Source organism: Populus nigra, chromosome 15 (genome assembly GCF_951802175.1).
Source record: "Populus nigra chromosome 15, ddPopNigr1.1, whole genome shotgun sequence".
NCBI classification, from domain to species: Eukaryota; Viridiplantae; Streptophyta; class Magnoliopsida; order Malpighiales; family Salicaceae; genus Populus; species Populus nigra.
This window is the reverse complement of record NC_084866.1, coordinates 13,945,022-13,972,936: the sequence shown is the minus strand read 5'-3', so window position 1 is coordinate 13,972,936 and position 27,915 is coordinate 13,945,022. Positions and strand designations below refer to the sequence as shown.

The window sequence follows — 27,915 nt, the reverse complement described above, 5'->3', positions numbered from 1 at the left end:
GCTTGCATGTGTTTTCTGCCCTATAGTACTATTTTGGGTTTCCCACTGGCTTACACAGAAAGAGCCCAGTTTTCCACGTACCGACATAAGCAGCTGCTACGTATAGATGGATGGTGTTTAAATTGTATTCTTTAAAATTTAAAATTTTTTATTTTAAATTAATATTTTTAAATCGTTTTTATGATATTAAAAATAATTTTATAAAAATAAAAAAATATTATTTTAATAAAGTTCAAAAAAATAAAACTATTTTAACTACAGATCACTATCACATTTCCGAATATTTTCCACATGCCCCTTCGAGGAAGTTGCTGTGCTAACCCCGCTTGCCAAGTAGCTCTCGTAATAATATATAAAGAGAGGATATACACTGGATTCGAACAGGATAGACGAGAAAGAAAGCTAGTTGGGGGGACATCAGCCTTGCATATACTTGTCGTTTTGGCATAAGCAGGTACGTGCATTTATGTTATATCTTTCCCCTATTGAAAGGGTAGTCGTCATTAATTTTCATGTTATAATTTCCACCCTTCACTAACGAGGTATATTCCTCTTTGCTTGTCGTTCGGTGTCGAATGTCGATGGTAGAAAGTGTCAATTTTGCTTGCTAATTGTAGAGCAATGGAGTCATTAGTAGCGTTAGTTTAATGTCACCAAAGAAAAAGCAACGTATACTTGTTTTGATAATGAAGATTGAAAGAGGAGAAGTAGTCTAGGGTTTCATTTCCTGTATTTGTTTGTAGTGGGTTCCCTTGAAACAGCGAGAGGTTAATAATGCTTTATGAAGGGGGGAGAATGAAGTTAATTTCATTTTTAGGGAAGCCAATTCCTGCATCTTTGAAAAATTACCAATTAGGGGTGATTTTGAAAACTTCTGAGACTTTAGGGGGCCATGGGCCTTCCTAACCTCGTTTAGATCCATCATTGTTCTGAAAAGACAGACAACTATGACTTCATTGCTCGGTAACTCTTCATTATCATATCACAAAAGCATGTTTGTATTTATGTTTTAAGAAGGTTTTTGAAAAAAATTAATTTTTTATTTTATTTTTTTGTTTTATATATAAATATTTTTATATATTTTAAAATTATTTTAATATATTAATATCAAAATTATTTAAAAAAATATTATTTTAATATATTATTAAATTAAAAATACTTTTAAAAACAATAATACACCTTCCTTATCTCTATCACAATAGTTCAAGCTTGCAATCAAGAAATTGGAGGAAGAAAGGTGGGTGGAAGGACTTGCCTGTGACCACTTGCGGATATATCTTCCGTCTTTGTCAGGTGGGGTAGAAGGAGATATTAAATGAAATTGTTTTTTATTTTATTATAAATTATTTTTTATGTTTTCAAATTATTTTAATATATAATATAAATATAAAAAATATTATTTTAATTTATTTTTAAACAAAAATATACTTTAAAAAGTAATCATTATAACAAAATTAAATTAACCTCAAAAGCTTTTTTTCTCGTCTCCATGTCAATGCTAATGCCAGGATGGTAGATAACTATTTATCACACTGCTCACTATGCTTACTATTTGCTGATGTATTTTAAAAGTATTTTTTAAAAAAAATTAAATTTATTTTACTTCAAATTAATATTTTTTTAAGTATTATTATTTTAACGTGTTAATATCAAAAATAATTTTTTAAAATAAAAAATATATTATTTTAATATAGTTTTAAATAAAAAATATTTTAAATTTAAATAATCTTAAAAAACCACAACATTTCTCCCTGTTATTCAACGAGATTCAGGAGACATTGGTAACATGTATCGATGACTAAATTATTTTAATTTGTTGGGATTAAAAATAAATTCTTTTTAAAATATTTTAATATTATTTAAAAAAATTAAAAATAATCATCTATCAGAGTGTTTTGCCTTCCCTGGTAGGCAATATCATAATCTTCCACAATTTATCAATGCGATGTCTAACTGACTCCAAACGCAGAGGGCAGAGGGTACGTACAATGCCTTATGTCTTGATATACTTGGAAAAAGATTGTTCAAGGGGACCTGGTGGTTCATATATATTTGATAGCTTCAAATTATAGAAAATACAATTTGAAGTCCCTTTTTTTTGTTAATATCTCTCGAGAGGATAGATCATGGGATCGAGAAAGAAATGATGAGCCACCGTTTTCACCGAAGTCCCTTTTTTTTTGTTATTATCTCTCGAGAGGGATGTCATGAGATGATAGTTTAGGGTTTTTTTTTTAGATCATGGTTGTATTTTACTTTTACTTTTTTTTTTAAATTATTTTAATGTGTTGATATTAAAAATAAATTTTAAAAATAAAACATATCATTTAAATAAAAAACACCTTAAAAAACAATTTCCATCACACTTTCACAAACAATTAAATATAATGGAAACTCAAACCTTACCAATCCCAACTCTGGAACAAATTATTGCCTAGCTATATTAATTCAGTAACTATTTTTTATTTATTAAATTAATTTTAAAAAATTAACATATTGTTTCTAAGTAATAAATATTAATTCTTCATCATTTTTTATTATAGAGTTATTAAGCTTGTTCTAAAACTCAGGTCGGGTGGAGAATGTTGGTCTATTTAATGTAAAATAATATTATTTTAAAAATTTAAAATTATAATAATGTTGCTTTAATTAAAAAAAATAAATTAAATCACTAATCAAATTTGAACTTGTTGATTTTCATTTAGTTTCATTTAAAATCCAACTAAAGATATGTTAATGTACTGTGTTATTTTAAAAGCTTAAGCTCTACTAGATAAGATTTCAAGATATAATTTATATTATTTTATAATATATTTTTTCAAGTAAACTTTTTGAACTTCAAACTTGAACAAACTCTAATTATTTTATGTTTAATTTTTATTAAATAAATGAGAAAGATAAAATTCAAACGGATAACTATTTTATCATGAAAATTTTAATACTATACTAACAAATCAATTTAATCCTAAAATTTAAATTATTGAATAAAATTATAAAAGATAATTTATATTATTTTTTTAAAAATATAATATGTATCCGCCACTTAGAAGTTGACATGACAGCAAAGTTCAATAACACTGCCATGTTGAGTTCCTGCCTCCACGTATCTGAGAAATTTCCTCGAACTTTCGTCTGGTCGCGTATGCCCATGCTAGGTGTTCCTCTTGGAATCCATACAGGATAACGAGAGTAGTTGCGTCCCCTCCCCCCGGCATCTTCCTGGCTAACCAATCCTTCATTATATCTGTGTGTGTATCCCATGCATTGAAACAATTAGCATGGGCCTTGATGTTCTGCTGCAATATTTTTTATGCTTGCATCATCCACCATCTTTCCTGCTATTTCCTATCCATCTTTATTCTTATTCTTCCTCTTTTGACCTCACGACCGTCACTTTATTTATAAATTCAAGGGTATCTTTTCTCTATTTCCAGGAGGCAACCAATTAGCATATATCTCGAGTCCAAATCAAAGAGATCATCAACTACTGCGAATGCTCTCGAGGATCCTCTACAGCTTTTCCTCCTGTATCTGGATAAGGTAAGTATACATTTGCTTTTCTGATATTCTTTTTAGATAATAATATAAAATATATTTTGAAATCTCATCTAATAATAATTTAAGTTTGTAGATTTAATTAGTTTTTTTACGTAATATCAGAATCTTGATGATCAAGCGATCACGAGTTCGAATTTCACAATTTCAATTTATTTAATAAAATTTAAGCACATGATAATGTGAGTTTGTGTAATTTTGAAGCCTAAAAAATATTTATTTGAGGAAATATATTAAAAAAATAATATAAAACATATTTAAAAATCTCACTTAATAACTTAAATTTTTAAATTTTTAAGTTAAATTTGTTATTTAACAAAACTTTTTATATGAAACAAAATATTATTTTACTTTGATATATATCTTTATCCTCTTTTAACTTTTAACTTTTACCTTTTCCCTTTATTCTTGGCCGAAATGTCAAGTGATAGAAGATGTGTTCACACTCGCAATTAACATCGCGAATCCTTGCATCCTAGAGATTTTAATTTTGACATTATTTGAGGAATAGGATTAATTCTCACAACCATTTAGATATATATTCTACAAATCAAGTAGTACAAATTTTGCTTTGAGACTGGTGGGCATGAAGCACTTGTCCATAGAATTGATCCATCCAATTGGATCAGAACTCATCAATGGCTTTTGATACTGGTCTCATTTCGCACCTGAGGTCTTGGTTCAGATCATGAGTTGGAGAACTCTAAACTATTCCTGTTGTTATCACATCATACATATCATATCAGACAAATAAACAGAAGAAGGAAATATACTGCAGAACCTCATGATCGCTTCTTGAAAACAATGGCCTATGCCACCGGATTTTAAATATAAGTCATGCTCAACAAATTCTCTTGTGAATATACTCATCTAGATATGGATGATTATAGCGAAACAGATTTATCCTTAGTTGTAGAATTTTTTCCGAGAATTCTTGATCATTAACAAAAAAAAAATTATATATGATCTTTTAGTTCAATAAATTTATTAAAAAAGAAAATGGAGTAGTGGGTTTCAAGTTTAAGACATTATAGATGAGGGTTTTTTTTTTAATAATAATAATAATATACTAGTATTTCACTAATTCTCTAACAATTACATGACACTCGACTCAAGGACTTAAGTGTAAAATTAGTCTTTGGAACTAATTTACATTATATTCTTTAACATGTTTAAGTTAAAGCTTTTTAATTTTGATTTTGATTTTGACCTCACGAAAATTTATTGCTATCTTGTACTTTATTAATATTTTAATTGATAAGGAGAAGAGGGTGATGGGGTTTGAATTACTGATAACTTAGTCAAACAAGCTTATACACTATACATAAAAATCATATACTAAAAATATATATCATGATATGTGAGGCTCAAAAAGAAAATCTAAATATTCTAATTTTCAATATTTTGGATGGGATTTTTTTTATAGGAAATTCGTATGGTTTTCCATCATAAACTTTTACGTGTAAAAGGATAAAAGAGCTTAAATTACTTTTAGTTTAGAAATAGAGAGGCTGATATGTGCTAATTTAGAGTAAAATGTATGATTTTAATTACATAGGTTAATTAAAACGTTATTATTTTTTAAAAAATTAAAATAATATTATTTTTTTTAAAAAAACTGAGTTTTAAGAGCTGACTCACAGTCTTTCTATAGTTGGGTATTTAATATTTAATATGCTATTATTCAAAGTGCCAAAAATACTCCATCTCTAAGTGACTTGTACTTTATTCTACGAATTTTTGGTTATTTTCGTATTTCCATGCTAAATTCCTTACCAATCATCAATGGAAATTTTGTCTTTACTCTTTCTTACAAAAAACGGTGGAATTCAAACACATTTAGGAAATTTTTTAAAGATTACGGTAATGGTTGTGGTTTAAAGTGTTTTTTCATAGAAATACATCAAAATTATATATTTTTTACTTTTTAAAAAATTAATTTTAGAATCAGCATATCAAAATAATTTATAAATATTAAAAAAAAAAATTTTAATAAAAACAAAATTAAAATTTAAGTGAAACCGCGTTTCCAATCGGTCTTGTACATTACCCTCCACTTGAAACAAGAGCAAAACTAAAATTTTAGAGATAAAAGGATAGTATGATTAGTATAAAGGACCATTTAAATTAAATAAATTAATGTTGGATCAGAATTTTTAGAATAGAAGAATATGGTATTTTAATGAAATCAATTTAACTTAATTTGATGCTTAGTCTTAAGACTTTAGGACTAAATTGAAAACCTTGGCAAAGTCTAGGCATGGCCACCCATTATCCAAGCATAATTGCATAAACAGAGTTCTGCCCCTGCCGACAAAGTCTTAATTTTAGAATTCCAGCAATATCCTTGGCGACAAGCCCGATCATTTATGTAGCAAAATGCAAGCTACCTAACTCCCAAAAAAGTAAATTACCCTCCTAATTTAACCAGTCAAATTTTAAATTTATTTTCTAAAAATTATTAGTTTGTGTCTTATAAATTTTAGGACCACTGAAAACTTATATGATCATTAACTTTAGGACATGTAAGATTAATCGATGTGCCCGTAAACTGATCTAGAGAGTCATGTTAATAAAAAAAAAATTACCCAATACTAAAGCGTGAGGTGTTTGCAAATTTTTTTCTTCATTTTAAGTTCTTAGGAAAAAAATATGGAACAATATTATAATTGTACCCACTATGTTTATTATTAATTTAATGATTTAAAAAAAAAGAGGGGTATTAATTTAGTGAAGAAAATTAGAAACCAACTGCAACAAGCTGTGGTTTCATGCTGAAAGAAAGCTCGTACAAGTGGATTGATTCTGATTAAGAAAAAGTTGGTTAATCTTTATTTTAAAAAATCCTTTTCCTTTTGATTTTTTTTTTAAAAAAGGGGTATTAATTTAATAGAAAAAAATAGAAATCAACTGCAATGGTTTCATGCTAAGAAAAAAACAAAGCTTGTACAAGTAGATTGATTTTGACTAATTGAGTGTTTGAGTGTTAAGATTTCTGAAATTTATATTTTCAACTGTTTTTTTAAAGTATATTTTATTTGAAAAAAAATTAATTAATTATTTTGATATATTAATATAAAATTTAAAAAGAAAAACTTGAAGTATTTTTAAGAAAATAAAACATTTCTCATCACAGTACCATGCCTGTGCTAAGAAAAAGTTGATATCTGTGGAAAAGTTCTTGTTTGCAAGATATTCTTAACGTGGCAGTGTGATTGCGGGTGCTTTTTAAATAGTTTTTTATACTGAAATGCATGTCAATGATGTTTTTTTATTTTTTAAAAATTATTTTTGACATCAGCACATCAAAACGATCCAAAAAGTACAAACCACACTCAATTTTAGTAAAAAAAAATTTTAATTTTAATTAAACGCAATTACAAATGTAATGCTAAACGGTGTCGTGCTTCTGGTGTGCGCTAGCCGAATTTAAAGTGCCGAAAATCTTTCTTGTTTCTTAATCCGACAAAGATTTATCTTATCAAATATGCATGTCCTGGAAAGTACTGCCTTTCTGTGGGAAGGAGGTGCATGTCTACTTTATTATGAAAAAAAAAAAAGATGTAAAATGTAGCGAGTGAATTACACGAGCTCGATCTCAAGGTCATACACACACACTTCATTTCACTCGAAAGACATTGAAATAATGAAACTCCCATGGTCAAGGGTACCAGGAGAGACAGGCATGCGGTTGCTTTTAATTTCGTAGAATAATGTGGCCTCAAGTGTGTTCCGAAGTCAAAAGTTAGTGTTTTTTTTTAAAAGATCGAAATTCAGGTCAATTCATTTTTTAAAAAAATTTAAATTTTTTTTGTTTTTTTTTAAATTTAATTTTTTTTAATATTTTAGATTGTTTTGATTTGTTAATTTTAAAAAATAAAAAAAAATTATTTTGATACATTTTTAAATTAAAAAACATTTTAAAAATTAACTGTAACCATACTTTTAATGTTTAGGATGATGTATCGTAATTTCTAAATTTTATCTCATAATTTATTTTTTTAGTGGTTAAGCTTTCACCATTTTTTTTATTTTTAATTAGATTTTAAGAAATTAAACAGAGTAATGACCAACTTGTATCAAGTTTTCCGATTGAAAAACTTTACTTGAAAAGAAAGTGTATTTAAAATAATATAAATTCATTTTTAAATTTTCACTAAAAAAAATATTTTTTAAACAACTTTTTTAGATAAAAATCTTAGCGCGAATCCGGTCCGTTGTCCACGTCAAGTATGGACAAGGATTTCAAAAGTCGGACAAAGGAAACACAAATATCAACGATGAATACGATGGCTCTAAACTTTCTTCTTTGGTACTACTCGTTTAATATAATTATTTCCGTTGGTGTTAATTTAGAAAAACTTTATAGTGATAGTTAGTAATATTTTATTAGTTATTTTTAAAAATCTATTTTGAAAAAATAGATAAATATAAAACTTATGATCCATTAAAAATAATAAAAAATATCTTCATCTAATATTTTATTTATTTTTATTTTTTTAAAATTAATTTAGAAGATGACTATCATAAAATTACGTGTAATTACTATCATAGCATTTCAACCTGGCTAGTAGGGGCGTTCACGATCCGATTCAGTATGATTTTAATCTAAAAATTTAACTGAATCGAAAAATAGTATCTCTTGTTAATATAACTCAGATCGAACCGAGAATTAGTTCAAACGAAACCAGTTTTGTTTAGTTCGGGTCGGTTTTTTAACATTTAAAACAAAAAAAAATCGAAAACCAATTAAATGAGCTTGTTTTTACTGTTGTTGTTGTACCAAAGCTCTCAAACTCCATTTCTTACATAGCTTGTGTTAAATGGATGGTGAAATAAACTGAGATCTTGAATTATTAGCTCTAACATTAAATTACATGATGGACCAAAGTTGAGATAAATACTTAGATTTGCAAATGCACATGGAGCTATTATAATAACTGTTATGTTGGTTGATGATAAAAGTGAAGTGAAAGTTGTGAAAAGCACTATAATGGAGACCAGAGAGTGGTTGTAGGAGAATGTGAGGAGGTGTAGCTAGTGCCAAAACTTAAAAAGAAAGATGATTTAATGTTAAGTTAACACTTAAGATGAGAGAAAATAAAAGAGAATAGCACAAAGAAGAGGGGGGTGACTAAAAAGGGATCGAATGATTTAGGGTTATGTTTCTTTTTATATATTTTTTTAAAGTTATTTAGATTCAATTCAACTAGTCCGGTGTAGTCCGGTTCAATCGGCTGAAGCTTTTTGAAACCGAAACCAAATTGGACTGGGCAAATTTTTTTTATAAAATTTATTTGATTTTTTCAATTGATTTAGTTTTTTTAATTTCTTAGTTTTTTTGAACACTCCTAATAGCTAGTAGCAACAACAAGATAAATTTATAGTAGCAACAATAAGATGATTATTATTTACAGAGAACAAAAACCTTGTCATGTGATTTAACAATTAGTTTAGTATTGAACTATAGTACTAGAAAATCTTCGAAATGAAGTCATGACCTAAAAATCCTATGCACTCACTATCTGCCGCGAATTACGAATGTACGGAGGAAGTTGCTTGCCGACAATTATATGAGATGGGCAGCGGAATTATATGCCGACTAAACAGTGCTCTTGTTGAAGCGTGTTTTATTATGATTTTAGGTAGGAAAATTTATAATTTTATATAGATGACGGCCATATAACTCAAATGGATAAGAAGCATAAAATTGGTGACAAGAAGTTGACAGTTGAATATACAGAAATAATAATAATAATAATAATATTAATATGTTTTCAAAATATATGTATTCATTCTAAAATTATTTTTAAAAAATTTCAAATTAAAAAAAAAGTGAAGATATTGTGTTCGCTTGAAAACAAGGTTTGTTATTCTATAATATCTTTAAAAAAGAATGAGTGTATTTAGAAGTGTGATAGTAGTTGTTTTTTAAAGTATTTTTTAATTATATAGAAATGTATTAAAATAATTTTATTTTTATTTTTTAAAAATTATTTTTGACATCAGTATATTAAATAAAATGATCTGAAAATATAAAATTTTTTCAATTCAAATAATTATTTTTTATAAAATATAGTTTGTACCGTATTCTCATACAATCTTTCTAATAATAAAGCCGTGGAGTTTGAATATTTTTGAATTATTGATAAACAGAAATTTAAGTAGCCTATCTCAAGTAACCTGGATTAACAAAATAGAATCTATGATCTACACTGACAATATGTCGGAATCATGCTTTCTTTACCGACAGAGGAAAAGGGAAGCATTAAATTACCAATGCCTTTCCCAGTGTCAATAATCCATTATTTTCCATGATTGTTAAGTTTAATCAATTATGCTTTGTCGTTATACCTTCTATCAAGTTTTAGTCATTTTTCAATGGATTGAAAAGGAGACTATAATTGATTTTTTAGATTGGCCAATGCAAAGCTTTTCTTCTTAAAAAAAATCAAAGGAATAATGCAAATGTGAGGAATGTTAGGTGGTCGTGGGATTGTGCTAACTTTCGCTTTTAAGATATTTTTCAAATTTGCATTTATCTTTGAGAAAATATTATTTTGTGTTTTTTTTATGATTTTATAAAATAATATCAAAAAATAAAAATATTTATTTTAATGTATTTTTAAATTAAAAAAATTACCCTCCAGTATCCGCCAACCCTTTCAAAAACTGGTATTCGACAATTGCACATTGTAAAAGGCACCACAAACTTGTAACACACAAATATTTAGATGATTAAAGCGGCGGCCAATGAGTTAACATTTTTTTTGTTTTATTGTTTTAGAATTAGCTTAAAACATATAGGTCACCTTGGAGAGTTAATGCTAGTTTTATCTCAAGGTATTTCCTCCCTTTTATTGTAAAAGGAATTATTTTAATATATTTTTAAATAAAAATCTTTTTGAAAAGTATACTGTATCACAATATTAAATACACACAAAAAAAAAAATAATCACAAAACCATCTTAACCAAAATTTTATATTAGTATCTAACATATTTTTTCAAGTGAACTTACATATGCATATATTAGCTTGTGTAATTAATTAATTTTAATTATATGAAATAATAAGAATAATATTACAAGATTTAAACTAACGACTATTTAATAAAAAAAAAGACTCCAGTACCATGTAAAAAAAAAAAAAACTATCTTTTAGAAAGCTTAATTAACGAACAACCACCTTCCCACCGTTCTGTCTTTAAAACGTTGGTCTCACCACCCTTATCTGAGAGTTAACTTCATGCACACACCATTCTTCTTCTCATTTCAATCTACAAAAAGCTACAGAGCAAGCAAATGCACAATCCGTCATAAACAAAAGGAAGGAAAAAGAGGAAGTGGGCCGGCTTGGATTTTCAATCAAATATCGTTCCTTCTCAACTGTATCTACCAAGCTACCATATTCTAGATTACTGCAAGAGGTTTGTTAATTTTTTTTTTACTCAAAAGTGCTAAAGCTTCCCAGATAAGGAGGTTTAAGACGAGAATAGAAGTCGGAAGTGATTCAAATCTTTGAAACCAAAAGCTAAAGAAGCGATCCCACCTGTGCATATATTCCATACAAGTCATTTAGTTCCCTGTAATAGCTAGAGGTATTTCTCTTGATAATCTCCTGCTAGTCTCTGCTCGTTCCTTGAAGGCTTGTAAGCCTAAAGGCATGGTCCAGATATACAAGATCCTTCATAGTGCAATACGTCCGTTGAGATCAGCTGATTGGAAACTTTAGAGAGGAGGGAAAGAGATGGGAGTCTGATCAGTACTGTTCTTGAATAGAAGAATCATATTTTGATGGGGTAAAGTCGCTTGAGTATATGATACAGCTTGAAGCAAGCGTTTACTTCATTGCTTTGGTTTTGCATCTTCTTCCTATTTCTCCCTTTCTTTTTTAGTATAAAAAATTTACTTCGTTGATTATCCTTTGTATCAGTGTTGTAATTGGCTAAATTACCTACTATACCTACTATACCTACTATACCTAGATATTTTTCTTTACATATAAGGTTTTTATATTCAGAGCCGCGGCATAGCTCGAAATTATCTAGTATATAATGTGTGGAGGAGTGCTAGCTATTGATATCAAAGGAGAGACGGGGGAAGGCAACTCACGAAAACTCTTTCTTGCTGATGCAGAGGTCACCATTGATTGTTCTCTCTGTTTCCTAGAAGCCTGTCAGAATTTCTGAGATTACTCCAGCAGCTGGTTTGTGACTTCTTCCACATTTTTGCTCTGCACTTTCTTTATTACAACAATTCTCTTAGATTGCCATATGTATGGAGACTAACTCATGGCATCAACTCCAAGGGAGGCTTGGGATTACAGTATGGTGTCTGTGTGTTCTGTTCAATTTTACATTTTATTCTGAAATAAAACTTGAAATGAAAACATAATCTTGTTCTCTTCTGGGGGTCCCATGCTTCTTCTTCTTCTTGCTATGAATGAAAGATTTTATGATCATAGAGAATATGCTATAGGGCAGTTTTTTTAAGCTTTATGCTTCTTCTTTTTTTGGTTCTAGAAAATTAATGAAGAATTACGCCTTCAGAAAATGGATTTAAGACAACTTTAACCAATTGATTAATTGTTTTCCGCACTGCTGGTGCTATTTCGATTAAATTTTAGTATAATAAACACAATTAATTCATCATGAAGAGGAAGTGAAAGTAATATTTATTAAGCCCGTATAACATGATGTATAATTTATCTCATCTTAAAGAAAATATCTGGCCAGGCAACATTTTTTTTTTGACTGACTAGATTTTAAATATATTATGCTGATTTTAAACTTTGAAGTTTGAACGGCTAATATTGAAACCAAACGGACAGCAAATCTAACTTTTCATGATTTTCTTAAGATAATTCTTTACACGTGTCTGGTAAATGATGAAGAACTTAAAAAAACCTTAATAATAGTAAAAGGAGGCCTGCCTTGGTGGGACGTGGGAGTCTCCTGCCAGCAAGGTGTTTGTTTGATTGTCTATTTTTAGTAAGGTGGCCACGTGGCATCCACAGAAAATTGCTTTCCGTGTCCTGAGTCTTATCTTGGCAATCCCCTCAGATCTTTGCCTCGTGCCCTCCATTACGCGGCATCAATGCTGTCGGCTGGATTTGATATTTATTTTGGATCCTTATCTGTTTGCTGCCCCCCTCAATTTATTTATTTATTTTCAATTTCCTAGCTTCAAAATTTAATAAAATTTTGTTTCAAATAATTTTTAATATTTGTTCGCTCTTTGTCCAAACTCGGCCGTAATAAAAATCAAATTTCTTTTTTAAAAAAACTAAAATACAATTATATCAGATAAAAATAACACATCTAGACTAACTTGAAAATCTACGAATTACTGTTTGTGTTTGAGAAGTTGTTCTTCTTGAAAGCATTTTTTATATTAAAATATATTAAAATAATATTTTTTTATTTTTAAACTCCGATCTTATCTTCAAACACTGTCCTCGAACTGGATAGATGATTGTTATTTTTCTTTGCTAATATAATTACAGTTATTGAGCTTTTTTTATTTTATTATTATTATTATCACCGTTGAAAGTGCCCCTCTTGATGTGAAGTGAAGCGTCACACTGTTTATTTTGCTGCTGCGGCAGCATTCTATTTTCGTTTTGATTATGTAAATTAACTATAGATTTCATTTTATAGGATTAATTAGCTTTTTCTTGGGAGCAGCAGCACTGCCAACCAGTTGATCGGGTAAGCGTAATAGTACCTGTACTTTATACTTAATTTCACTCCAGTACTTCAACTTGAGATATGTTTTAAGTTTTAACTGAATGCTTTCGTTAGTTTTCCTTTACAATTCAATTATTTTCCCCTAACTACCCTCCATTTCTTTTCAGTTTTTCCTTCACATACTATAAAAAAATTAAAATGAAATCATTTTTTTTAAATTAGCATTCTAACCGGAGTCAAGATACTAATTTATGATTTCCAAAAACAAAAGGACAAATTCAACAATTAATCGAAAATACAAGGACTGGATAAATTAGCATTCTAACCCCTTTTGTTACCGAACCACCCCTAATTTTTACCTTGTTAAAATCCGATAAAACAGCTTCTCATAAATAAAAAAAACATTAACCCTCTCGACGTTTACTTTTTAACCACGGTAAAAAAAATGCCGGGAAACCTCTCCCAGCCTGTTGTTCTCATCATCCTTCCGTATAATGAAACAGTAACATACAGTTATAAATACACTCTACTACACTTGACCTAGCCTACTGTTTTATCACTTCGAACTGTTTTTTTTTTTAATTTATTTTTTAAATCGCATTTTTAAGCAAGCAGGCAGAAGTTATTCTTGAGAGTGTAGATTTTTTTGAAAAGAGCAACTGTTTTTTTTAAATGATTTTAATGATGGAAAAAGTAACTGAAAATGAGATGATTTTTCTGACGGTGGTGCCATCTCCCCGACGACAGAAATAAGAGAATGACAAGTTTGTTTAAAGGCTCGCCGTGTATACGCCAGCAAGATGATTTGGAAGCTGGTGAAAATCGTTCTACTGACTTCGGCCGTGATGCCGACTCTTCGTCTGGTCCTTTTGATATCGTCAGCACCAAAAACGCTCCCATCGACCGCCTCCGCAGATGGCGGGTACGTTCTCGAGTCTCTCTGTGTTTTTTTTTTTTTTTTGCGATTTATAAGGTAAGGTAATTAGTTTTTATTTTATGTTTCTAATGTAAATGTGTGTGGATTTCGTAGAAAGCTGCGCTCGTGCTTAATGCTTCTAGAAGATTCCGATATACTCTGGACTTGAAGAAGGAAGAGGAGAAGAGGAGAATATTAAGCAAGATAAGAGCACATGCGCAAGTGATTTGGGTAAATAATGCTTTAGATTTAATTAATAATGATAATTTTTTTTTTATAATGTTTTGATTTGCAGGAGGTTATGTTTTGTTAATTTTAATTTTTTTTTTTTGGTATTGTATTAGGCTGCACATCTTTTCAAGGAAGCTGGGAATAATAGCGTAAATGGTACTTTCCCGTTCCTTTACCGTGCTTAATGTGGTGTGGTTTTGTTACCACAGTATGATATGGTTTGATTAGGCGATAATTATGGTAATTGTTTGAATATTTGTGCTCATTATCATGTGTGTTATGAAATGATTATTATATTTGTCTCATTCTTGTTCGTTTGCTGTATTTAGCGTGAAATAATCATTTGTTTGTTCAGAATTTTAGATGTGTTGTCTGGTCTTTTATTCATTTCTTTGTTGATTTCATCTCCCCCCACTTATGTTTCTTTCTTTTTGTTTACTTGATGTTATTTGCTGCGAAGGGCATTGTGTCTTGCTGGAAAATCGTTGGCATTCTTTTTCTTTGTCGTATTTGTTTATTTTTATTTCATGGTTCTCATTTTGACAGATGGTTACTTTGGTCTGATGCACGGTGGAATTTTTGAAGTTTATATTGGATACTGTTTATAATAAGATTTCCTGTTAATTTTTTTGGTGTGTTAGTTGAACGGGTAATTTATGATTTCTCCGAGATGTTCAGTGCACCACAGGTTTTTAATTGCATTCTCGTCACAAGAAGTATGGTTTGAAAATGTTATACTGTGCTGGTAGTATGTGAACTAACCGAAATTTGGGGATGGCAGGAGACACAGAACCACATCCACCCCCCACTGGTGATTTTGGAATTAGCGTGGGGCAAATTTCTGCAATCACGAGGGATCATGATCATAATGCTTTGGAGGCACTCGGTGGGGTAAGTCTACCACTCTCTTTGTTCTCTGTATCATTGTACTACTCTTATCTTAGATTCATTTTCTTATTTTATATCTACACCAGGTAAAAGGGGTTGCAGATGCATTGAAAACTGATATAGAGAAGGGAATTCATGAAGATGATGCTGATTTATTGAAACGGAAGAATGCATTTGGATCAAATACATATCCTCAGAAAAAAGGAAGGAGTTTTTGGGTAACTTCTTTTGCAGATTTGTACTTATCATTGCTTACTTTTCCATCTTTTTTTTCCCTTCTTTCTCTACTTCTTTGACCAAAAAAAAAAGAAGAGTACTGTACACCCTTGATTGAATTTAGTATGGTGCTTTCTGTAGATGTTCCTATGGGAAGCTTGGCAAGATCTTACTTTGATCATATTGATGGTAGCTGCAGTGGCCTCTTTGGTGCTGGGTATGAAGACAGAGGTGAGTTTCTGCAAGGCATAACTGATTGTGCCACCATTATTTGACCATATAAACCAGAAGAATGCTTCATCCAGAGCTTTCAATGAATCGATTCATTTAACTTTCGATAACCTGATCCTCGCTTATTGGAGGCGAATAAATTTTGGTTTCCCTTGTGCTTACATTATATACACGGCAATAATCTGGTTTGCTTTTGGGAAACAAGATTGATGGTTGATTAAGAAAAAGAATCAAACGCTTGCAGTCCACACATATAAACATAGGGATGTAAACACAGACACACAAAAAATAATGAAAAAAAGATGGCATTGGTGCATTAAAACACTAGAAAATTGCCAATAAGTTCATCTAGTTTCTTGAATGTGGTCTCCATGTCAACTTGCGTGCTATATGTTTTTGTAACGGTTCCTTGACCTTTATCTGATCAATAAATTGTTGTTTACTTATTCAGAGGGCCTTGCACTTTCTTTTGCAGGGTGTTAAGGAAGGATGGTATGAAGGGGCCAGCATTGCTTTTGCAGTTATTCTTGTCATTGTTGTGACAGGTATGGAGATGCATTTATAGCGCTTTATGTATTTGAATTGGGAAAAATTAAGTTTTGTATAGAGTAGCAAATTAGTGGATCCCCCATTGCTTAGTAGAGTTTTTTGTTTTAATCTTCTCAGGATAATACTTATGTGATTCAGTTACAATGTTAAGTTTGTCAAATCTATTTGGTTTCTTGTGTTAAAATTCCTATAGATGAAACACTGTGGTTGGTCTTGTAGGATGACGCCTGGTGCCTTGTTACATATTTGTGCTGTGTTTCCCTGCATTTCTTTGTATCGATTTCTGTTGCTGGATGTGTGGGTGTGTGTTGAATTTACAAAAAACTTCCCAATAACAATCACAAAACTGTTACTTGCTGCAAATAGTGGCAATAGAAGAGATTCTAAGCAACAACAATATTGCTTAATTAACAGAACTACCATTAATGCAGAAGTGAACAAAAAATGGAGAACCATTGACTGTTTTGGCTTTGATATATTGAATCCATTCACATCGATCCATCTAACTATGCCAATATATATATGAATGCTATGCGTTATTATTTGATTATAATAATGCCTGAAATCTTGAACTGCTATGAAGTGCTATAATTTTTGCAAATGCTGTGTCATCATTTGCCAGTTCACATTGATCCATTTAAGTATGCCAATATATATAGGTTTTTGCGAATGCTGTGTTATTATTTGACTATAATAATGCTTGAACTGCTATAAAGTGCTATAATTTTTCAAAAGTGGCAGAATACTTGTCTGACCTACCAGCTTTTTTGGTATTTGTCATTTATCCTGTTTGTCTTTGTTCATCTGGTTGGGAAGATCAAAGAAAAGCCTTCAACTGTGATTTGCTTGCTTTATTGGATTTCTTAATGTTTGAATGAGTTATTTAGTATGATAGGAGAGACCTGTTGGGGGGCTAGCCAAATATCACTGGTGGGTCAGATAAGATACTTAGAGTCATGTCTTAGACAATCTGGTCATGCTCTCTGGTCATTTTGTTAAAAGTCCAAATTTTCTTCCAAGGACTAGCATGATGGAGATGATGTTATATATCATAGATGGATATGAGTGTTTTGCTTTTTTCTGTGGTCACTAATATTAGCTTGAACTTTACTAGAATCATTTTCTATATGTCCTCCCCTTCCTTTCTTTCTTCAGCTATAAGTGACTACAAACAATCTCTTCAGTTTCAAAATTTAAACGAGGAGAAGAGAAACATACATTTGGAGGTGCCTTTCTACCATGGCAGTTTTATTTTATTTTATTTTTAATTATGGGCATTTATTTGTCTTGTACTTTAAATTTAAATTTAAAGGCTCCTGTGTAGGTTACCAGAGGAGGTAGAAGAGTTGAAATTTCAATATATGATATTGTTGCTGGTGATGTTATACCCCTTAACATTGGTGATCAGGTAATTTTCATTTTCTGGTAATTTTCATTTTCTTCCCCTACTTCATTGGCGTCCTTCATATTTCTCCAGGTTCCTGCTGATGGAATTTTAATTACTGGTCACTCCCTTGCTATTGATGAATCAAGCATGACTGGAGAAAGCAAGATTGTAAGCCTTGGATTTATATTTCAACTTGCTGATATTGCATTATTACGCTCGTTGTATTCAAGTTTGATTGCTTTTTTTCAGGTCCAAAAGAATTCCAGGGAACCGTTTCTAATGTCTGGCTGCAAAGTTGCAGATGGTAGTGGCACTATGCTGGTAAAATTTAAATGTTCTCATTTTTCTTTTCTCTTTCTATTCCCCTCTGCTAAGTACAATAATTTTCAACTTTTTAAAAATCCATCTTGTTGGCTCATCGAAGGCAACTAATGGAGGGATATAGTTAGGGTCTCAACATTGTTTTTGGTTTCTATGTATTTGAAAGGAAATAAGAGAGTAAAAAGAGGGAAAAAGGCTGGTAGTACGTGCAGCAATCTTTTTGTTTGTCCTTGAGGGACCGAGGGTTTGTCTTCAACCTAGCCTTACCCCATCCCTTTTACTCTGCATGGGGTATTCGGATCCCTCTCACATTCATTTGGACATGATATTTTAATTGTAGCCTTCCAAATTTAATGGGCAAGATCTTACTATCCAAATTCCAACACTACTATTTTGATATTTTTCATAAACAAGTAATTATACACCTCAATTCATTGTGGAAAACTAAAAAAGAAAAAGCAAACAAATTATATAAAAAAGTTCAGGCTGCATTTCATCAAAGATTTATAATCAAAAGAAGAAATGGATAATCAATAAATAACGATAAATTAGAGAATTTATGTTTCTCTTGCCAAGTGAATCATTGTTTTTTGGTGTACTTTCTGATGATGCTAAATTGCTAGCTTCAAATAGTGCACAACAAGGAATCTGATTTCAAATTGTTAACTGTGGACCCAACTTGTGCATCTGTGCTTGAACAAGAAATGGATGGTGTAAATGATTCAATTCTTTTTTCTTTTTAATTTTCTTCTAACTGTTTATTCATTCTTAGAGTTGAATCATCAAAGAATATCTATGTAGAGCGATGGCAGTAATTATCCTGAAATTTTAGATTTGCTTTTGTTTGAAATATCCACTAGCCATTCTTTTAATTTGAATGGCTGAGATTAAAACAACAAGATATATCACATTCTAAAGAATATGAGAGGATCCTTGCAAGGGAAAGCACCATTGGGATGAATGGCGCTGGTGATTTGGGGAATGCTTTGAGGAATCTTTTTTTGTTGATGTAAATCTTCCTCATGCTTGTTTTGTGTTCTTCTTTCCCTCTTTTTTTTTCCATGTTCATTGATAACATTGCCATAGTACCACCACTTATTGAAAACCAGTTTTGTAATGTTCCTGAAGCTATCAAAGGCTTTCACTTTTAAGGATTGAAACTTTGCTTGCTTGTTGATTGTCAAAATCTTGTTCTCAACTGACAGATATAATTAAGGATGCCAAGGGTGTGCTTTCATGGTAGGGGTTGATGGTTTATTGGCCTCTATTTACCTTGCTAGCTTACGTGGCTTTTTTTTTTTCCATTGTCTGCAGGTAACAGGTGTTGGAATTAATACTGAATGGGGGTTGCTCATGGCTAGTATTTCGGAAGACAATGGTGAAGAAACACCTTTGCAGGTTGGTTTTCTCAATATTGGTTTGTAATAACCTTTATATTATAAGCATCATATTTAGTATTTACTGTTAGTGACTGCTTACAGGTGCGCTTGAATGGGGTCGCAACTTTCATTGGTATTGTGGGGCTGACAGTAGCTTTGCTTGTCTTGTTAGTCCTCTTGGTCAGGTAACTGCGATATCTTTTTCTTTGCCCTCTTCACCTCTCTTTATGTCTGTATGTTGAATTTGCAAATTTGATCCAACAGATATTTCACTGGACATACAAAAAACTTTGATGGAAGTCCTGAGTTTGTAGCGGGTAAAACAAAAATTGGTAAAGCAGTAAATGGAGCCGTTAAAATTCTGACTGTCGCGGTATGTGCTCCTTTCTTCAAGCATTCTCCTTAGTCTCTATATGCCTCTGATTAACTAACTTTATAATCCTTGTAGGTCACCATTGTTGTAGTTGCAGTGCCTGAAGGGCTTCCCTTAGCAGTTACTTTAACGTGAGTTTACCTTCTTGTAAAATTGGTCCAGTATCTTGGGCAGCATTGTTTATCCAAACATCATCCATTATTTCTTTCATCAGCGGTCATCACAAGTTCAAATTACTACTATCTTTCATTAACCCATGCATTTTGTGCTGTTCAAAAAAAAAAAAAACCCATGCATTTTATTATTACCTTTTGTAGCAGATTAATTCCCACCTTTCCTTTTATATAGCAGGTGATGTTACCTCTGACTTTCATATACCGGTTTCATGATTGAATATCTTATGCTTAAAATAGACTCTCTCTCTCTTTCTTTGTTTTTTTTTTCTTCTATGACAGTCTTGCATACTCGATGAGAAAAATGATGAGAGATAAGGCTTTGGTATGTGATGTTCTATATTATTGTTGGTGGTTTTGATGACCTGACACTCTGTGGCTTAAATAGAAGTTGAATCGCAGGTGCGCCGGCTTTCTGCTTGTGAAACCATGGGCTCTGCCACCACTATATGCAGTGATAAGACTGGAACTTTGACCTTGAATCAGGTGAATCTTGAGGAAAAGATTGTTCTCGTAGCTTTTCCTTGACTCGGATGGGGGAGTGAGTAATAGGGTCAGTGTCTTTCTTCTCGTGTTAATTTGAAAGACCTCTTTGATTCACAGATGACCGTTGTGGAAGCTTTTTCTGGAGGGAAAAAAATGGATCTTCCTGAAAGTAAATCACAGTTGCCTCCTATTTTGTCTTCTTTACTTATTGAAGGTATTGCACAAAACACAACCGGCAGTGTTTTTGTTCCTGAGGTAAGTTCAAGGGATTTCTCATGCTTTTTTTTCTTAAATATGAAAAATGTAATTGAGCAGCTGATCAAGTATCTAGGGCATCATATGATTTGCTGTCACTGCTCTTTGGCAGGGAGGTGGAGATCTAGAGATTTCTGGATCGCCAACAGAAAAGGCCATTATGGGATGGGCAATCAAGGTCTGTTTTTTAACTTAACTCTTGTTTGCTATAAGGTGAAATTTTGAATTCTAAATCAGATCATGGGTATTCCTTGTTGGTAGCTGGGGATGAATTTCGATGCTGTCCGATCTGAATCGAATGTCATTCATGTATTCCCATTCAACTCTGAGAAGAAAAAAGGCGGGGTGGCACTACAGCTGGTAATATAACTACGTTGTTAATTTGTTATATTATAGTAACCTTAGTGAAAGCAAATTGACAGTCCAGTATGGGACCGTGCTTTGGAAAAGTTGATTTTTGTTTGTTGCTTCTCTCTCTTTAAAAGAGTATCAAGTACATACTATCCTTCATATCTAAGAATGTGAAAAGCCCAAGAGTGTGTTGTTATTGTTTTTTGTAACTCTAACTCATTTATGTGAAATACCAATTGAACCGTTACCTTTATGATTCATCCATTGTGCTTGTGTGTATGAAGTAATTCGAGTCATTTGAACATCGTTGACTAGCAATACTCAAGAGTTCTTTCTTTTGCTCAAGTTTTGGTGGGCAATAAAAATAGCACAGTATAATTTATTTTCTATGCAATTCATAAACTCTAGATATCATGGCCTACAATATTTTTTATACAGGCCAGAAATGTAGTCCATATATAATTAGGAAACTAATTGAAAATTGTGAATTTGAACCAATATTGTATTCTGCTCTTAGATGTGATTCAAAATTGTTTAATTTTTACAGCCCGACTCTCAAGTGCATATACATTGGAAGGGGGCTGCCGAAATAGTCTTAGCCTCATGTACAAAATATGTTGATGCAAGTGGTAACACAGTGCCATTGGATCAAGACAAGGTTGGTTTAAATGGTTGCTTTCTCTGATTAAGTTTGTCCATGTATTGTGTTTGGTAAAAGGAGGTTAGTCACAGTTCTTTGAGTGGAAATGTTGTTTTCTGTTCTCTCTCACATCAGACAAAAGCAATAATGTTTGTTTCATCATTTTAAGAGGCACCTGCTATTGTTGATGGTATCATTCATATTATAATAGGATTCTTTTTGGTGAAACTGGTGATTGATTTCAGGTGTTGTTTTTTAAGAAAGCTATTGAAGATATGGCTTGCAGTAGTTTGCGTTGTGTTTCCATTGCGTATAGAACATATGACATGGACAAAGTTCCAGCTGATGAACAACAACTAACTCAATGGGTGATTCCTCAAGATGATCTTGTTTTGCTTGCAATTATTGGCATAAAGGTACATGTTGCCATATGGTCAAGATTATCATTTATCCCACTTGTTTACGATGACATCCTTATTTATCACACCTAGAATGCTATTGTACTAATGGCCTTGTGAGATGCAACTAATTTACTCACTCGCTTTGTTGATTTATGTAATCTAGTTTTGCTTCACTTGGCTCTTAACATTTATATTTACACAATTTTGTTTCACTCAGCTGCTGAACATTTACATATTCGCATATAATTAAATTTTATTTCAGACTGTTATGATTTATATTTGCATGCTACCTTGTATATAAAATTATGCAGGACCCATGTCGTCCAGGTGTGAGAGATGCTGTTCGACTGTGCCAAAATGCTGGTGTTAAGGTATTTTTGCTTGTCATGTTTTAACCCGTCTGCGTGATTGATATGCTATCAGTTATTTGTTGTATGACGCTGCAATTTCTCTTTTGCTCTCCAACCTTTTTTGTATTATAAAAGCTCTGTTGGATTCATTCTTAAGCATGCTGAATGCTGGTTTCTGATAACTTTAAACTTGTATCAATTCTGGTATGAACGATTATTTTGGAAAAACAATTTGGGATATACATAACAGATTTATTTTTCCTTTAGAATTTCTGAACCACATATTTTAGGTCATTATTTATTTATTTATTTATTTTCTAATTTTTGTGTGCTCGTTTCCTTTGAAATTACTAAGCTTTTGATATCTTGCTCTATATTGATCTCAATGCTCCTATGTCTTGGTCTCTCCCATCTCCTAGAGAGTCAAGTCATTGTGATATTTGATGCTCAGCTAGTTTATATTTCTCTTTCTACTTTGCTTTGTTTTCCCTTAAATATAAAAATAGTTTGATTGAGTTGAATATAATTGTTATCTAGGTTTTAGTTTTGAATGTTAATGCTGTTCATTCTTTTATGCTTGCAATTTGGAAGATTGTTGCTATTGGGTCAAATATAATTCTATATTTGAGAGTTTTCTTAAATTATGGGGAAATGCATTGAAACAGGCTTTGGTTCCTAAGATAGATCATGCTTTTATTTCTTCCACACTTGAAATATTTAAAAGCAGCCAAGGACAACTGATTTTGTTCATAAACTTTAACTATAGTTTTGCTGGGAGGTGATTCTGAAAGTGTGGGAAATTCTTTTCCTGCTGAGCTCTCTCTCTGTCACACACGCCGTCTTTATAAATTTACCTTTTGAGAGCATGGAATTGGTCCTGATAAACAACACGAGACCTCTATTGACCTGCAAACATAAATTGGTGGTCAAGAAGTTTAAGTGAAGTGCAGATTACTTTCTATTTCCCTGTTTCCTGTTACTGGGTCTTGTTGGGAAGTCATCTGAACTTTTTCTAATCATTGTGTTGCTTGCAGACGTTTTTAGCCATCAAGATTCTGTAATTGTATGCATCAATTAAACAAAATAGAACATTATGTGGTTATGATTGAGTTACAATTAGATGAAATCTAGTGTTACAATTTTATTTTTGTATCAAGTTGATGCCATTCCACAAATAGGAGTGTTGAATCTTAGACCCTTCTTCATTAATACATGCTTATTTGATTATGCCAGGCATTGAAATAATAACAAGGAACTTTTGTACATAGGTTCGCATGGTAACTGGTGACAATCCTCAAACTGCTAAAGCAATTGCTTTGGAATGTGGGATACTGAGTTCAGAAGAAGATGCTGTGGAGCCTAATGTTATTGAAGGAAGAGTGTTTCGTGAATATTCAGATTTAGAAAGAGAAGACATCGCAGAGAAGATCTCAGTAAGAATTAATTGTCTCCATTTGTTATAAGTTTTTTCTGTTTTTGTATATTTGCAAATTGTCTAACACTTAAAAGAGCCAAATTTCTTAGAAACATGTGCTATTCAAAATCTTTTAGGTGATGGGGAGGTCTTCTCCGAATGACAAGCTTTTGCTTGTGCAAGCATTGAAAAGGAGGGGACATGTTGTTGCTGTAACTGGAGATGGAACAAATGATGCTCCTGCATTACATGAGGTTTGACTTTTTTTTTTTTTAATGCTGTTACAATTGTTCCATGCATTCAAAGAAAGAGTGCCACACAGTTCATTTGGAGGAAGTTTGGTGGAAGTTTAGAACTCAAAATGCATCTGGAAGTTAGGGTCCTATATCTGAGGCATTTCTCCTAACTGGTTCCTTTTCCGTAAAATGTGTAGCCACCTTTCATTATCTGGTCGATGATTTCAAGTGCTATTTTTTTTTTCACAAAACAGTGGTTTTGGTTAATAATTTCAATGCTTGGTTTTCTAACCAAACAAATTTGAATTGGTTTCGGTTGAGATCTTTGCTTAAGAGAATAGTGCAGAGCCCTAGTTTTGTTATGTTTCTGTATCAATGGTTCTTAATATTATTATAATCAGCTCTCTCTTTTCACAAGGTACTCTGACTTGCTACATTGCTATTATTCATTTTTTGAGTTCAGGCAGACATTGGTCTCGCAATGGGTATTCAAGGCACAGAAGTTGCTAAAGAGAGCTCAGATATCATAATTTTGGACGACAATTTTGCTTCAGTCGTGAAGGTTGACACACTGTTTTCAGCTAATTTAGTTTGAATTAGCATCATCGCTTTTTTATGCTATTGCAGGACATCAGATTCTTCGAAATTATCTTCTTGACTTGTCACAGTAGATCAAGGTCTTAGGCCTTTTGTTGCTACTCACTATGACCATAGACTAACTAAATATTATTGAACGCCCAAGTTGAAAAGCATTTTAGGGCCAAAGTTGTGCTATTATTATTTCATTCTTTTTGGAAGTGCAAGTTTCAATTATTTAAATGTCTCCTTAATGCAGGTTGTCCGTTGGGGTAGATCTGTATATGCAAATATCCAGAAATTTATTCAGTTTCAGCTTACAGTTAATGTTGCAGCTCTCATTATAAATGTTGTGTCTGCAATGTCTTCTGGTGAAGTCCCATTAAATGCAGTGCAGGTATTTTCACTCCTAGTATCACACAACTAAAAAAGGTTAACTGTTTCAGTTAGTCTGTATTCATGCTAATGTTTCTATCTATTAATACAGCTCCTTTGGGTTAATCTTATCATGGATACTCTTGGAGCTCTGGCACTGGCTACTGAGCCTCCAACAGATCACCTGATGAATAGATCTCCAGTTGGTCGCCGGTAAGAAATGCTACGTTGGTTGGCACCTTGTCGGTGTGTAAAATGTTGAAAATTTTAAAACTGAACTCGACCTGTTCTATGCTTAGAACAGTGTCCTCCTTTCTTTGTAATACAATGAGTTGAAAATTTTATCTGGAAAGTTTTAGAATTGGAGACGCCATGTTGATTTGTCCAAGCATTTTATGCCTGGGATATTGGATGTATGTATGTTACAACTAGTGTCTCATCTGGACTTTAGAGAAGTAGATGGCTCTGTTTTAGTTCGATTCTTGAACCTGATTAATGGCTTCCCCTTACTAAAATTTCAAACCTACCTGCCTCAGCCTAAAACCCAGCCATTTGTTTGCGTTTTGTTATTATTAGATAACTTGTGTGAGTATTATTATATGTTTCTTCTGTAAAAATGGTGGTGCCTTTATTCTATAAGGATATTTCCCAGGTAAAATGTCTCAGTTCTGGTCTTTAATTTACTTGGTGTCTCATTATGTTCCTTTTGTTTCTCTGTTATCAAAATAACTGGGATATGGTTTTGCATTTTCTATGATTTACCTTATGGTGTAAACACATTTTCAGGGAACCACTAATAACAAATATCATGTGGAGGAACCTGCTGATACAGGTACGTATTAGTGTTTGGTTTTATTCTATCTATCTTGTCAATATTAACACTTCAAATTGCTATAAATTTTCTGCTTAGTTTTTTTTTTTTTCCAGTCACATAACATACAATAATGGTAACTGTTGGTTGTTGTTTCTAAAATTTTAGGCAGCATATCAAGTGACCGTGCTGCTTATCCTTAATTTTCGAGGAGAGAGTATACTAGGTTTGGAGCATGAGACCCCTCAGCGTGCGACCCAAGTGAAGAACACCTTGATATTCAATGCATTTGTGCTCTGCCAGGTAAGTCTTTTAAGTGCTCTTAATAAACTGAAGGAACAAACAACTAAAATGATTCCAGTTAAATTCCATCTTAAGCATTGTTGTATGATTTGGTTGTTGAGAGTTCCTAACTACAAGGCATGATAAGGGACTAATTTTTTGAAATGCAGATCTTCAACGAATTTAATGCCCGGAAACCAGATGAAATCAATATTTTCAAAGGGATTTCAAAAAACCACCTATTCATTGCTATAATTGGAATAACACTTGTACTTCAGGTAAGAGCAGTTATATTAGCCCCTCTTAAATTCTTCAATGCCCTAGGTTTTGGGCCTTTTTTGTGCTGTCCATGAACATTAATATTTTTTTTTTTCCTCGCGTGTTTTTATAGGTAATCATAGTTGAGTTCGTTGGAAAGTTTACTTCTACCGTCAAGCTCAATTGGAAACAGTGGCTGATTTCAATTATTATTGGTTTTATCAGGTAAGTGAAGTGATTTTCTTCAAATGTCATTTATGAATAGTGATTTTCTTCAAATGTCATTTATCAATATGGTGTAAGAAGCAAACACGAGATATCCTTTCCAGAAAACATCCTATGTGTGTTATTCTCTTACCATTTAGCTCATGTTTGCATGCCTGAACTCTAGTTTTTTTTTTCTGTCCAATCAGCTGGCCGCTTGCTGCTCTCGCTAAACTGATACCTGTTCCACAAACTCCTTTGCACAAGTTCTTTACAAATATGTGTAATCGACGTGCCAAGTCTTCCAAGTCATCCAAGTAAGAGTCTTTCGATATTTGTCTGTTCATCTTTCCTTCTTCAAGCGGGCATCAATTTAATTTGACATACCGAGTCTGATATTTCTCAATTAATGTCTTTCAGGTCGTCATCATTAGAGGTCGCTAACAATTCACAGCACTAACACCGACCCGCCTAATGTAAATTTACTAGCTCTGTCAGCACTCTCTCTCCATTTTTGCTTCGTAGGATGATACAGATCTACACAGATGGCGACATGCTTGTGAATAAAAGCTATAACCGGTGGTTTTTTTTTTTTTTAGCACTGATCGCTTCAGGCTTCAGTTCTTATTAGCGAGGGTTGTTTAGGAGAAAAACCGGTTCCTTTATTTTTGCTTGGTAAATATTTTTTCACATAGATTGTGTTTCCATGTATGAAATGTTTGTAATCGAATGCGGCGAGGACACTTGGACCTGAAACACAGTTTATACCCCATGTTTGGCTGGTAGTAAAATAGGGGATAGCCTAATATTTTATGTAGTGCGCCATAATTCTATTTGCTGGTTTTGATTAGGGTTTCTTTGTTTTGTTAATTTTCTAAAATATGGTTTTGTTACTCATCTTTCTCTCCTCCGCCGCCTTCTCTTCTAATCTTTTCTCCTCTTGTCCAAATCTTCTCTTCTTCGGCTGCTCTCCTTCTCCTTCGTAGCTTTCTTATTCTCCTCTCTTATTTTTGTTCAATTTTCTATAACCAGTTGATATAAACTATTTAAACCCACCCCTTTTCAAACCATCATCTTTCACCAGCCAGTTTCCACGCATGGCAAATATCCTCCACGGGGCCCCTTTTCACACTGACTTGAGAAACCCATGAACCAAAGATTAACGAAGCCCCTACGGTCGATCAATATTCTATCACTACAACCCTTTCCCTCAAATCACGACAGGTCTGGACCTACAACTAACCCAACAACCGCATCATCGATAAAACCCAACACCAGCCAGCCAGCCAGCCAGCCACCCACTGCCATAACAACACACCACAAACCACAAAAAGGCCAAAAGTCAGAACACAGCTAGAAATAAAAATGA

At 32.2% G+C, this 27,915-nt stretch overlaps 1 protein-coding gene across 3 annotated transcripts; it reads left to right on the top strand.

Moving 5' to 3' along the window:
* Nucleotides 1-291: 291 nt before the first annotated feature.
* On the top strand, nt 292-27,396 carry LOC133673743 (calcium-transporting ATPase 10, plasma membrane-type-like). 3 transcript variants are annotated; one of them, XM_062094621.1, is made up of 38 exons: nt 292-454; nt 3,435-3,540; nt 11,691-11,760; nt 13,214-13,264; nt 13,991-14,165; nt 14,274-14,390; nt 14,504-14,546; nt 15,172-15,281; nt 15,365-15,496; nt 15,636-15,725; nt 16,201-16,270; nt 17,430-17,500; nt 17,599-17,682; nt 17,752-17,829; nt 17,911-17,982; nt 19,297-19,380; nt 19,464-19,546; nt 19,626-19,734; nt 19,810-19,865; nt 20,190-20,232; nt 20,310-20,393; nt 20,511-20,648; nt 20,761-20,826; nt 20,910-21,008; nt 21,547-21,657; nt 21,885-22,055; nt 22,352-22,411; nt 23,659-23,823; nt 23,942-24,058; nt 24,504-24,602; nt 24,876-25,013; nt 25,104-25,204; nt 25,778-25,823; nt 25,971-26,105; nt 26,255-26,362; nt 26,476-26,567; nt 26,756-26,863; nt 26,967-27,396. In XM_062094621.1, exons 5-38 carry the CDS (start codon nt 14,001-14,003, stop codon nt 27,004-27,006), a joined length of 3,285 nt encoding a protein of 1,094 aa, XP_061950605.1. In that variant the 5' UTR covers nt 292-454; nt 3,435-3,540; nt 11,691-11,760; nt 13,214-13,264; nt 13,991-14,000; the 3' UTR covers nt 27,007-27,396. The 3 variants fall into 3 exon arrangements, with proteins under 3 accessions (XP_061950605.1, XP_061950606.1, XP_061950604.1); XM_062094622.1 differs by lacking the exons at nt 292-454; nt 3,435-3,540 and adding an exon at nt 10,772-10,981; XM_062094620.1 differs by lacking the exons at nt 292-454; nt 3,435-3,540 and adding an exon at nt 10,772-11,353.
* Nucleotides 27,397-27,915: the final 519 nt, after the last annotated feature.

Coding starts and splice junctions, on each gene's coding strand:
- LOC133673743 (XM_062094621.1), top strand. CDS start 14,001: ATGACAAGTTTGTTTAAAGGCTCGCCGTGTATACGCCAGCAAGATGAT. Junction 16,271..17,429: donor TCTTGTCATTGTTGTGACAG/GTATGGAGATGC, acceptor TTCTTTCTTCAG/CTATAAGTGACTACAAACAA. Junction 25,014..25,103: donor TCCCATTAAATGCAGTGCAG/GTATTTTCACTC, acceptor CTATTAATACAG/CTCCTTTGGGTTAATCTTAT.